This window comes from Theropithecus gelada, chromosome 18 (genome assembly GCF_003255815.1).
Source record: "Theropithecus gelada isolate Dixy chromosome 18, Tgel_1.0, whole genome shotgun sequence".
Classification (NCBI taxonomy): Eukaryota; Metazoa; Chordata; class Mammalia; order Primates; family Cercopithecidae; genus Theropithecus; species Theropithecus gelada.
The window spans coordinates 10670678-10683701 of record NC_037686.1 but is presented as its reverse complement, the minus strand read 5'-3'; the positions used below and the strand labels follow the sequence as shown (position 1 = coordinate 10683701).

Here is a 13024-nt window from a genome sequence, read left to right as displayed (position 1 = left end):
GTGTTTTTAGTAGAGATGGGGTTTCACCATGTTAGCCAGGCTGGTCTCTATCTCCTGACCTCGTGATCCGCCCACCTCAGCCTCCCAAAGTGCTGGGAGTACAGGCGTGAGTCACCGCGCCCGGCCCTCCAAGCCCATTATTTAAGTTGGAATCCCCTCCTTTTTATATTGCTTTGCATGATGTGATGTATTAATCCATGAGAGACTGCAGGTTTCTTTTTCTAATTTTCTCTCTCACTTAACATAAGCCTAGAAATTTAGCCACATTTAGGAAGGCTTGTTTTCCTCCCCAGTGTTTTTTAAAAAACAATTTTTCAAATTTTCTCCTAGTATTTTTATGTGTATTTAAATCTTTGTGCTGTGTTTAAATCTTAATTCATCTCCAGTTTATGTTAGTAAAAGAAAGACAAGGCCTTCTTTTTTAAATGATTCACTCATGTATCTCAGTCCCATTTATGGAATAACTGATGTTGGCCGGGTGCTGTGGCTCATGCCTGTAATCCCAGCACTTTGGGAGACTGAGGCAGGTAGATCACCTGAGGTCAGGAGTTAGAGACCAGCCTGGTCAACATGACAAAACCCCGTCTCCACTAAAAATACAAAATTATTAGCCAGGTGTGATGGTGCATGCCTGAAGTCCCGGCTACTTGGGAAGCTGAGGCACGAGAATCATTTGAACCCAGGAGGTGGAGGTTGCAGTGAGCCAATATCACACCACTGCACTCCAGCCTAGGCAACAGAGCAAAACTCCATTTCAAAAATAAATAGCTGATATTTTCCCCACAGTTTGAACTGTCACCAGTATGTTCTTAATTAAACCTATTTCTCTGCTCTTTTTTTTCTATCCCTGCTTCATGACCATACTAATTCCTGTCACTTTCTAATATATTTTATGTAGAGGAGGAACTTCTTTTTACAATGTTAGCTATTGTCATATCCTCACTCTCTAAATTATTTTTTCAGATTTTAACAAAATCTTGTGATTTTGTTATTATTGATATAACATTGAATTCATGATATATAAGGGGAAATTTCCATCCTGTCAATGTTTAATCTTGTCATTTGGGAATGTGTTAAATCTCATTTATTCATCTCTTTTGTTCCTTCAGTAAGATTTTGTTTTTGTTTTTTGTTTTTTCGTTTTATGGGGTTTTTTTGTTTGTTTTTTGTTTGTTTGTTTGTTTGTTTGTTTTGAGACAGAGTCTTGCTTTGTTGCCCAGGCGGGAATGCAGTGGCGTGATCTCAGCTCACTGCAACCTCCACCTCCCAGGTTCAAGCAATTCTCATGCCTCAGCCTCCCAAGTAGCTAGGATTACAGGTGCCCACCACAACGTCTGGCTAATTTTTGTGTTTTCAGTAGAGACAGGGTGTCACCATGTTGGCCAGGCTGGTCTTGAACTCCTGACGTAAGGTGATCCACCTGCCACAGCCTCCCAAAGTGCTGGGATTACAGGCATGAGCCACCATACCTGGCCATGTAGTTTTCTTAATATCAAACAACATATTTTTTATCAATGCCATGTGTTTTGTTACTATGATGAACAGGTTTTCTCTTTTTTTAATTCTATTTCTATGGTGATTATTACTAAAAGAGTTTTTTGTGTTTACTACCCTTATCGAATTGCTTTATTACAACTACTGTTCTCAGTTGATTTCTATTACTAACCACTGTTTTTAAATTAAATATTTTTCATTTTATCATTTAGTATGATGTATTCAATAGAAGATAATGTTTTTCGTGTTGAAGTTTATTCACTTTTATCAAGAATGGTCTTTGAAGGTTATCCTATGCTTTTGCAGGATGTATTGAAATTATTGTTGTTGTCTTGACCTATTGATCTAATATGTTGATTTCCTAATGACCTCTATTTGTTCATTGTTTATTATTCATTATGCTCCTGAATTGTTTGTTCATGCTTTATAAATAAACTTTGATTTCCTATCTCACTATGCCTCCTTGCACAGAACTTGGCAGATAATCAGTCCTTATTATGGTGTCTAAGTGATAATAATTTAGCCAAAGTTACCATGTCTTCTCTACTAAGGACCATAAATAGGAGGGTTGCATACACTTCAGGAGCGTCTTGTTAGCCTTTTGGTTAGTGATCAAAGTGAACTTGGGCCTGACTTATCCCAGATCCCTCTGTGTCCTTTTCCTCCTCTGATGTCTCACAATATTAAGAAGTGGTGTTATAGTAGAAAATGCCACCTGTAGAGGAAAACATGATCCAAATCTATACTTTTTATATCTACAATTACAGGTTGATACTATTTCAACCAGTCTTCCTAGTTCGTAATTCTTCAGTCCTTTCAGTAGTCTTTTCTATAGCTCTTGGGGATCTGTATGTCCCTGTGTAAGGCTCTCCTTGAATCTTGCAAAGTAGCAAGAGTTTTCATAAGGACCTTGACAAGGTGACAGAAACTGTCTTTACCCTGATGACAAGATATAAGATTCTTTTCCTTATCTTGGGTTCTGCCCTACATGTCTTTCAGACTTTATTAAATCTATGTGTTGACCGGGCATGGTGGCTCATGCCTGTAATCCCAGCACTTTGGGAGGCCGAGGTGGGTGGATCACGTGAGGTCAGGAGATTGAGACCAGCCTGGCCAATATAGTGAAACGCTGTCTCTACTAAAAATGCAAAAATTAGGCATGGTGACAGGCACCTGTAATCCCAGCTACTCAGGAGGCTGAGGCAAGAGAATCGCTTGAACCCAGAAGGTGGAGGTTGCAGTGAGCCAAGATCTCAGCCACTGCACTCCAGCGTGGGCGACAAAGGGAGACTCCGTCTCAAAAAAAAAAAAAATCTATCTGCCACCTGAGGCCTTGTCAAAAAAAAGACAAGATAAAAGACCCAGTTGTTAGAGCTCTTCTGCATCCTCCTTAGATAAACAAAGAATCTTCTGAGTGCCTTTAGAATAGGAAAGGGGTAGCAGGGCAAACAACTCTAGGGGAAGGACATTGTCTCCCTGAGAAATCCTGTATGTGAATTCCAAGATGACAAAACTTAATTGTTTTTCGAAACCCCATTCTTCTTTTATGTACTCCTAATGCATAATCCTTTTCCTAGAAGTTAGTATTCTTATACTTAGTGTTCATTATACTATTAGATACATATTTATATCTTGGCCAGGTGCAGTGTTATTCCCTGTTATTGTTATTATTGTTATTCCCTGCACTTTGGGAAGCCAAGGCGGTTGGATCACCTGAGGTCAGGAGTTCGAGACCAGCCTGGCCAACGTGGTGAAACCCCGTCTCTACTGAAAATATAAAAATGAATCAGGCATGGTGGCTCATGCCTGTAATCCCAGCTACTCCGGAGGCTGAGACAGGAGAATCACCTAAACTTGGGAGGCAGAGGTTGCATTGAGCCGAGATTGCATTACCACACTCCATCCTGGGTGACAAAGTGAGACTCCGTCTCAAAAAAAAAAAAAAATACATATTTATATCTAGATATCTATATATCAAGATAATAATAGATATTAATAGATATATTTATATCTAGTATATCTGTGTTTATATCTACATGTATGTATATTTATAGCAATTTCATTTAAATTTTCTATTTTTTCATGTTTTAAATGTTATATTTTTAAAAGAAGATATAAAAACAGGCATTCCAAAATAGAATTTCTATGCCTTAAAAACCTTTAACTATTTTCCTTTTAGCTTGTCAATTTTAAACATCTGAATGTTTTGCTATAATTTATGTTATCACTTTCAATTGAAACTATTGTATTTCTAAAGATTTTCTATTGTAAAATTTCGTCTAAAGTTCATATTGTACATACTGAAAAATTATTATTGACTCACCTTTTATGTGGCAATTCTGTTTTGGATTCTTAAAGTTGCATTAAAATGTGTATATTTGCTCTCAGTGGGTTAATAACAGCATAAAGGTCAACATTTTTCCTTGTAGAACGGAAGTAAATATAGAGTCCGTCCTTTCTAGATCCTGAAGAGTTTAGTTACTAAACGAAAGGGTTTTGAAATTATCAAAAGGATACCTTCAAATTGTTTTATTCAAAAGAAAGTCAAAAGTGTTAATGTGTTCAATGTAATGACCTATCAAAGGAGACTTTTAGTTACACAATAATGTAAATGCTTCTAAAATTGACACTAAAAACAGAATTTGCCAAAATATGAAAGTTGCATTTTTCAAATCAACTTGCTTTTCTTGCTTGTGTACTAATTAGATACATACTGCCATGAAAGAAAGTTCACCTTTATTTGATGATGGGCAGCCTTGGGGAGAAGAAACTGAAGATGGAATTATGCATAATAAGGTACCATGTATTATCATAAACTGTAATGATGAATTGCTTTGGTATTATTGTGTCACTATTGGATTTAATACAGATGCCCCTCGACTTATGATAGAGTAATAAACCGACTCTAAGGTGAAAATATCGTGTCGAAAATGCACTTAATACACCTAACCTGCCAAACGTCATAGTTTAGCCTAGCCTACCTTAAACATTCTCAGAACAATTAAACTAGCTTACAGTTGGGCAAAATTATCTAACACAAAGCGTATTTTTATAATAAAGTATTGAATAGCTCTTGTAATTTATTGAATACTATACTAACAGTGAAAAGCAAAAAGGTTGTATGGATACTTAAAGGATGGTTGCTACTCCATTGCTTTCGAACCATCAGAAAGCTGAAAAATCTGAGGTCTAACCATCGTTAAGTCAGGGATTGTCTGTATATTCTTTTGTAAAGTTGTCTTTTTGCTTCCTGAAAACATTCTAAATTTGATTTTTTTAATATTAATGGATCTGTTTGAATCACATTATAATTTCTTAGAATTAACTAGTCACAAAAATTTGAAAATGTTAACTAAGTAAAAAATGGAAGGAGATTGAATTAAATCATAACACGTTATATGTTATAGACGTAATGTTTATTTTCCTCCTTTCTGTTGTAGACTGAAGATATCAATATTGGCAACATTATTTTAATATAATTCTTTGTCAATACAAAACATAATAGGTTGAGTCTTAAGATATTGCACGTGGGTGGGTTGTTTATTTTGTTTTGACCTTTTTTATTAGTCATATTGCCACTTAGCTCAGAGTCACCACTTCCAAAAGTGGTTGAGATAAAAGAAACGTTAAGATTATACATTAATATTTCCTAGCATACATAAAAAACCAGTCATCACACAGGCCACTTAGAAGAAAAACTATTCTCTGTTCTAACCTTCATTCTTTGAAACTTTTGTCACAAAAGAAAAGTGGGAATAATTTCAGTCCCATCTTTTATGACTGCCTGGGATGTAGTTCAAAGATACATCAACCGACTAGTGTTGGCATCATTGCCTTTTTCTTTTTAACAAAAAATAAACACGCACCTTTACTACTTCAACAATGATCCCAGCTGCAAGGGCTCCTAGAAAACCTTTGATCCTCCCCTTGAGAAAATTATCCTCACACATTGCAATATGTATATTGGGCTGCCTCTAATTGCACCTCAGTTTTCACCCAAGTACATTACAACATCTATTAAATATTAAATGTCTTACCAGACACAGTGGCTCACACCTGTAATTCTAGCACTTTGGGAGGCCGAGGTGGGCAGATTGCTTGAGCTCCGGAGTTCAAGACCAGCCTAGGCAACATGGCGAAACCCCATCTCTACAAAAAGTACAAAAATTAACTGGGTATGGTGGTGAATGCCTGTGGTCCCAGCTACTCAGGAGGCTGAGGCTACAGGATCACTTGAGCCCAGGAGGTCAAGGCTACAGTGAGCCAAGATCATGTCACTGTACTCCAGCCTGAGGGACAAAGTGAGACCCTATCTCAAAAAAAAAAAAAAGTGTTAAATGTCTTGACATCCATCCTAAAGGTTAAAAATTATTCTTGCTATCTGAGCTATTATAGCTATTATTTCAAATGACAATATATAAAGAAGCACATGGGAAACTATAAAGTACTGTTTGTAATTAAAGTTGTCAGAGTATCTGTCTTCACAAGATTCTGATACTCAGTTTTGTGAGTCAACAAACTCAATATTTTTAAACCTATAAGATCAAAATTGACCAAGCTTAAGGAAACTGATTCAGTCTTACCAAATTCACAGCAACTGATTTGAAGTAGAATGAAAATGTATTAATTTACCATCAGTGATACACTTTTCCAGTTACAGGAATACTCAGACTACCTATTCAGAGTACTCACTTCAAAGTCACCTTAATAAGCAACAAATTAGCACAAAGGGAATTGGTCTGTCTTGAGGGATATTTACTTCATCTAGGCTATGGAAAATGCTGATCATCCATTCTTGCCTTCTCATAAAATCTACATTCTCAGTGACCAAAACATCTCATGAATGCAAAATATAGTGTTATTTTCTCTTGGATAAATGTTAAGAATTCTAGTATTGTGCTGTTTGGATTGCTATTCATCATGCAACTCGTTTTGTAGACTGAAGTTACAATGTAATTGTAGCCTTCATTAATTACATTTGGGTTTTTGCAATTAGACCTTCTCAATTCAATTGGACTTAGATGATTAGCAGTTTATTTAAATTTTTCATCAGGTGCTTTATTCCTAAAGATGATTAAGTTTGTATATTTCATGTTGAATTACATGTATTAATAAGCTTCCTTGTTTGTTTGACCTTCTCAAAATTCTGAAGGTATGGCTTACTGTTTTTAAATATTGCCTTTATCCAAATTTAAGTGTTATTTTATCCTCATTATTCATATTTAGAAGTATCAGACTAAATACATCTGTATAGCATAATTATATAGCCTAGGTTTTTGTCTCTTATTTATAGGTTCATCTGACTACTTAGTGTTTCTGACTATTTTTTAAATTCAAATTTAAATTTCCACCTAGAAAAGTGAAACAAACCAAATAGAGAATCATGACTTTGTTTTTATAATCTGCTTAACCCCATAGTTGTTTTTGGACTACACCATAAAATGCTATGAGAGTTTTATGAGTGGTGCCGACAGCTTTGATGAGATGAATGCAGAGTTGCAGTCAAAACTGAGTAAGTGATCTTGTTCTTAGGGTGTTTGCTTTTGGTCATTTAACTCAGCTCATGGAGTGGTAATTTATGTACCATATCCAATGTTCATATGAGTTACTTACTTTAAATGTATCTGGATGCCTAGTGATTTTTATCTTTGTGGTTTCTTTGGTGGAGAGTAGTTAAGCTAAAAGAATACTAGTGTTGGAGCCAGACCTGAGGCAGAACCTCTTACAGTCTGTGAGGCCTTAATAAAATGTTTGACCTATCTGACAAAGTTTAACAGCAGTAGATGTCAGTGTAATAAAGTACCAAACATGCTACCAGAAGCACAGACGATAATTAGCAAATGTTATTCCTCTTGGGGAATAATATCCCTATGTTGTCCTTGCTTACTATTTGAGAAATTAAAGCACCAATTAGTCAAAAGACCTAAGGTCTCTTTCAAAATTTGTGGCAAAAGTTAACAAGACATACTTCCAAATATGTAAGGAAAATCTTTTTTTTTTTTTTTTTTTTTTACTCATTTACAACCTAGTGACATACAGTATTTACTAGCTGACTCTAAAACATTCCAGAGGTATTATTTTACATTTTTGTTCTTTCTATTGAAATAGTCTTGTATATAAAATGCCAAAATGGAAGGTAAAGTAGATAAATGGAGGTGAAGCTATTCCTCCAAAGACAATGGAATCAATCACCTTGCACAGTATTAGCACAAAGGTGAAAGCATTCCCTTATAGTCCTCTGGATCTGTATCTTCCTAAAGAGTAAACAGGACAATTTCAGCTTGTTCACATGGGAAAGGGAGCAAAATAAATGGCTTTAAGAGAGGAAAATTTAGAGTGATCCAAGCATCTAGTGAGGAATTTGATAGCTCTGTATATAATTAACCAAGCATAAAAACTGCATTCATTCATTCAAATAAATATTTATTGTATACCTACTATGCGCCAGCCACCATTTAGGCACTGAGGATACAGTAATGAATAGGATAAAAACCTCTGCCCTTAAGAGCTTACGTTTTAGTAGACAGAAAGAGGAAAACAATGAAGTGAGCAACTCTAAGTCAAATGGTGATAAGTGCTTTGGAGAAAAATCAAGCAGGACAAGGAGAGTCGAAGTACAGTGGAGTAATGGAAAGCGTTTGCTATTTTACAAGGATGGGATGTACTTCACTAATAGTGTTTTGGGCAGAGACCAGAAGGAAGTGAGGGAGGGACTAATGGTGAAAACTTGGGACAGAATGTTCTAGGCAAATTTGAGGTCTTAAAAAGCTTTTGGATTTTGTCTCCAGAGGATTTATTTAACGTGGATGCTTTTAAGCTGGAATCATTAGAAGCAAAAAACAGAGCATTGAATGAACAGATTGCAAGATTGGAACAAGAAAGAGAAAAGGAACCGGTTAGTAAACATGTTTACACACTTACTTGAGAGCTCCTTTAGACTTTTGAGTGTCCTTGGATATTAGCTGTCTTTATCAAAAATTTTTTTAAAATAGATTAACAAATTAAGCCTCTTAAAAGTTAAATTTTCACATAGTGAACTCCCAATGAAAACATGTTTGGTATCTGTGGAGCCTTGTTTTCCCTTGTGGTCTATCAGTCTTAGACTAATGGTGCTCTGAATATGATGAAAGATTCTTACCTGCTTACATAAGACCAAAAGTACTTTTGAATAAAGGCCCTGTATTATATACCTCTAGGGAGCATTAGTCACAAGAAGCCCTGAGTTTTGGAGATAGTGCAAAAGGAATGGTTAATAAATGGGTTTATATAGTATATTGTATCCTGAGTTTTTCAGATATCTAACTTTATTTTCTGCATTATTAGTGAAGCACTCAAACTGTTGTTGTAAAATACCAGATTTTAAATGTTTGTGCTTTTTCGACTCTAGCCATTGTTTTTTTCCTATTTCAAACTGACAGTGTAGTCCCCCTTTAGTTATTTTGACTCCCTCTAAAAGTGAAAGGAAAACTCAGATCTACCTTTCTCTAAAATAAATTTAAATAATATTGCTTTAATTTAAAATAAAATATGGAATGATTATTGAAAATAACTGAAGTGATATTCTTTTCTCTTAAAGAATCGTCTAGAGTCGTTGAGAAAACTGAAGGCTTCCTTACAAGGAGATGTTCAAAAGTATCAGGCATACATGAGCAATTTGGAGTCTCATTCAGCCATTCTTGACCAGAAATTAAATGGTCTCAATGAGGAAATTGCTAGAGTAGGTAAGCAGAGCTAATGCTGAAAGACTGGGATGCGAACCCATGTGGGATTTATCACGTGTCAAAACAGCTTTGTTATCCATATCTTTTGTTCTTCTGTGATACATGCCTAGAGCAGGCTACCAAGTTTTCAGTGTGTTTCGTATTTGTTTCCTAAGGCTGCTGTAACAAATGACCACAAGTTTGGATGGCTTAAAACCACAGAAGTGGGCCGGGCGCGGTGGCTCACGCCTGTAATCCCAGCACTTTGGGAGGCCGAGACGGGTGGATCACGAGGTCAGGAGATCGAGACCATCCTGGCTAACACGGTGAAACCCCGTCTCTACTAAAAATGCAAAAAAATTAGCCGGGCGCCGTCGCGGGCGCCTGTAGTCCCAGCTACTCGGGAGGCTGAGGCGGGAGAATGGCGTGAACTCGGGAGGCGGAGCTTGCAGTGAGCTGAGATCGCGCCACCGCACTCCAGCCTGGGCGACTGAGCATGACTCCGTCTCAAAAAAAAAAAAAACACAGAAATGTATTCTCGCAGAGTTCTAGAGGCTATTCCAGCAGATCTGCATCCCTCCAATGACTCAGGATCTATTCTTTGCCTCTTGCAGCTTTTAGTGGCTGACAGCATTACTGGGCTATGTTCACATTACTCCGATCTCTGCCTCCATCTTCACATTGCCTTCTCCTCTGTGTGTTTGTATTCTACTACCTGTGTGAAATATCTACCTCTGCCTCTGTCTTATAAGGACATTTAGGATGAGATTCAGGGCCCACCTGGGTAATAATACAGGGCTATCTCTTTATCTCAAGATACTTAATCACATCTGCAAAGACCCTTTTCCCAAATAAGGTAATTTCACAGTTGCCAGAGACAGAACTTTATATATTTAGGTGGCCATTATTCAGCCTACTACTCCTTACATGTTTTCAAGCATTTGGCTTTTTGAAGCCAAGAAGGGCCTAACCTAAGAAAACATGCTGCCTGAATATAGAAATATATAAAATATTCTATACAAATATATACTCTATTCCACTTTGTAATTAATAAACCAGATAAACCAGGTTCTTTTGTTTTTTTGAGATGAAGTCTTGTTATTTTGCCCAGGCTGATCTTGAACTCCTGGGTTCAAATAATCCCCCCACTTCAGCCTCCTACATAGCTGGGACTATAGGTGGGCTCCACCGTGCTTGGCTCTAATAAGCCAGATTCTTGATCTCTGCCTGTCTCAGTGGCTGTAACTGGCTATCCTCCATCACTACCGCCTAAGCAGCTGGGCAGCTGAAACTGATTTAAAGCTGCAGGTACTGCAGTTCTTGGGGAAAAGAGCAACTATAGAAAGCTCTTTTATGTCTTGTAAGCTTACTTTCATAAACACAGCAATCTTAATCATAAAATTCTGTAAAACACTGTGGCACATGCAGTTGTTTGATTCTTCTGCAGTGCCTGAAGGAGAGTAAAGAAAGGTATCTATAAGTCACAGAGCCACTGGGCTACAGTTTTAAAAATAAATTTATTGACAACTGTACTATTCTCCCAGGACTTTGCCTACTTCTGTTTGTTTCTTTTGGGATTTTGCAGGCTGTGTCTGTCCCATGTGGAAGTTGTATACATGGCCCTTAGGATATTTGATTTAACTGTTAGTCTATGGAGTATTGATTGTCAACTCAAGACTAGTAATTACCAGGGTTATTTGCTGAATCTGTTTTTTTTTTCCCAAATAACTCTGATTTTTTTATATATATATATATATATATAGGATTTGCTCTAAACCAACTCTTTAAATATATTAACTACTTTACACTTCACCCCAATCATGTCCTTTGTTTATTCTCCATGATGACAAAGAAACTTGGACTAAATTATTATTATAACAATTTTTATAATGCAATTAATCAATACTTTTTCTTTTTTTTTTTTTTTTTGAGATGTAGTCATGCTCTGCCACCCAGGCTGCAGTGCAGTGGTACCATCTCGGCTCACTGTAACCTCTGCCTCCCGGGTTCAAATAATTCTCCTGCCTCAGTCTCCCAAGTAGCTGGGATTACAGGCACGTGCCACCATGCCCGGCTAATTTTTTGTATTTTTAGTAGAGACGGTGTTTCACCATGCTGGCCAGGCTGGTCTCAAACTCCTGACCTCGTGATCCGCCTGCCTCAGCCTCCCAAAGTGCTGGGATTGCAGGCGTGAGCCACAGCACCTGGCCTTTAATCAATACTTTCTAATACTAATACTTTATCTTTCTTGTCAGCGTATGACATCCTTCTTGTTCTTGTGAGAACTTTTTCTGACAGCTGCAAACTCAGTAGGTGAGAGAGAAACACTTAATCATTTGCCATTCCAGAGTGATTTAGTTTGAGACATTAATTTTATAACTGTTAATCTAAGATGTTTTTATCCTATGAGTGTTTTAACTTTTTTGATTATGTAAAGCCATTCATGGCTTGAGTGAATGCGACGTATTTAAATTTTATTTTGTTTTTGTTTTGTTTTGTTTGAGAGACAGAGTGTCACTTTGTCGCCCAGGCTGGAGTAGAGTGGCTCAATCTTGGCCCACTGCAACCCCTGCCTCCTGGGTTCAAGCGAGTCTCCTCCCTCAGTTTCCCAGGTAGCTGGGACTACAGGCATGCACCACCAGGCCCAGCTAATTTTCATCTTTTTTAGTAGAGACAGGGTTTCACTATATGTTGACCAAGCTGGTCTCAAACTCCTGACTTCAGGTGATCCGCCCGCCTCAGCCTCCCAAAGTGCTGGGGTTACAGGCATGAGCCACTATGCCCAACCATAAATTTTATAGATATTATATGTTGTGGATTTTTTTGTGCGGATGCCGGTGATAAATGCATAAAGTTTGACTTTAACCATGAATTTGCTTTAAGCTCACTGTGCTGCAAATAGGTTGTAACAAACCAATATACCAAAATACCAATCCTCTCCACCTTCAGGATGACTTTCTTGACCCCTTGGTCATCTTCATCCTTTCGTCCCAGCCTGCTATAAAAATGCTATCATATTCTATATAGGTCATGAGTCACAGAAGGTTGGAAAACACTATTGGTAAACAGAGAAAGCAAAAACCTAACCAGTTTGGTATAGTTATCACTGAAAATGTCAGTAAAATATGAATAAACTCTGGTGTGTGTGTGTGTGTGTGTGTGTGTGTGTTTTTTTTTTTGAGCTGGAGTCTCACTCTGTCACCCAGCCTGGAGTGCAATGGCATGATCTCAGCTCACTGCAACCTCTGTCTCCTGGGTTCAAGCAATTCTCCTGCTTCAGCCTCCCAAGTAGCTGGGACCACAGATATGTGCCACCATACCTGGCTAATTTTGTATTTTTAGTAGAGACAGGGTTTCATCATGTTGGCCAGACTGGTCTCGAACTCCTGACCTCAGGTGATCCACCTGCCTCAGCCATAATAAGTCTTATCTCATTTTTTCACATAGTATAAATCATATTCTTATGCAGGACGACATTAAGACCCAGTAGTTCTTAAACAGTGTTACCAAATAACCACATGTCCCAAAGGCAGACAGTCTTCACAGTGCACTTTTATCTCATTGAAGTTGAAGCTGTTCCTTTACTATATTTTTCCACTTCAATGTGAAGTAGACTGGTAAGGTTTCATTAGGGGTTTAATTATGTGTCCTTTTAAAGAAAAAATGGTTTTGACAATTCTTCTACAATTCACAGTTCTCAGACAGTAACCTTTTTTGTAAATCATATAGTCCAACTACGTTTTGAATAACCAGATGCTCTTTAGTAGATGAAATCTCTCAATGTGACTGTAATAAATAAGCATCTATATCCTGATTCTTATTTATGGCGT

At 37.3% G+C, this 13024-nt stretch overlaps 1 protein-coding gene across 1 annotated transcript in view; it reads left to right on the top strand.

Moving 5' to 3' along the window:
• NDC80 (NDC80, kinetochore complex component) overlaps positions 1–13024 on the top strand; it is a 45970-nt gene that overhangs the window by 9882 nt on the left and 23064 nt on the right. The window contains exons 7-10 of the mRNA XM_025365431.1: positions 4201–4290; positions 6913–7006; positions 8283–8389; positions 9071–9215. Coding sequence (XP_025221216.1) covers positions 4201–4290; positions 6913–7006; positions 8283–8389; positions 9071–9215 — 436 coding nt within the window. The remainder of the gene's footprint in view (positions 1–4200; positions 4291–6912; positions 7007–8282; positions 8390–9070; positions 9216–13024) is intronic.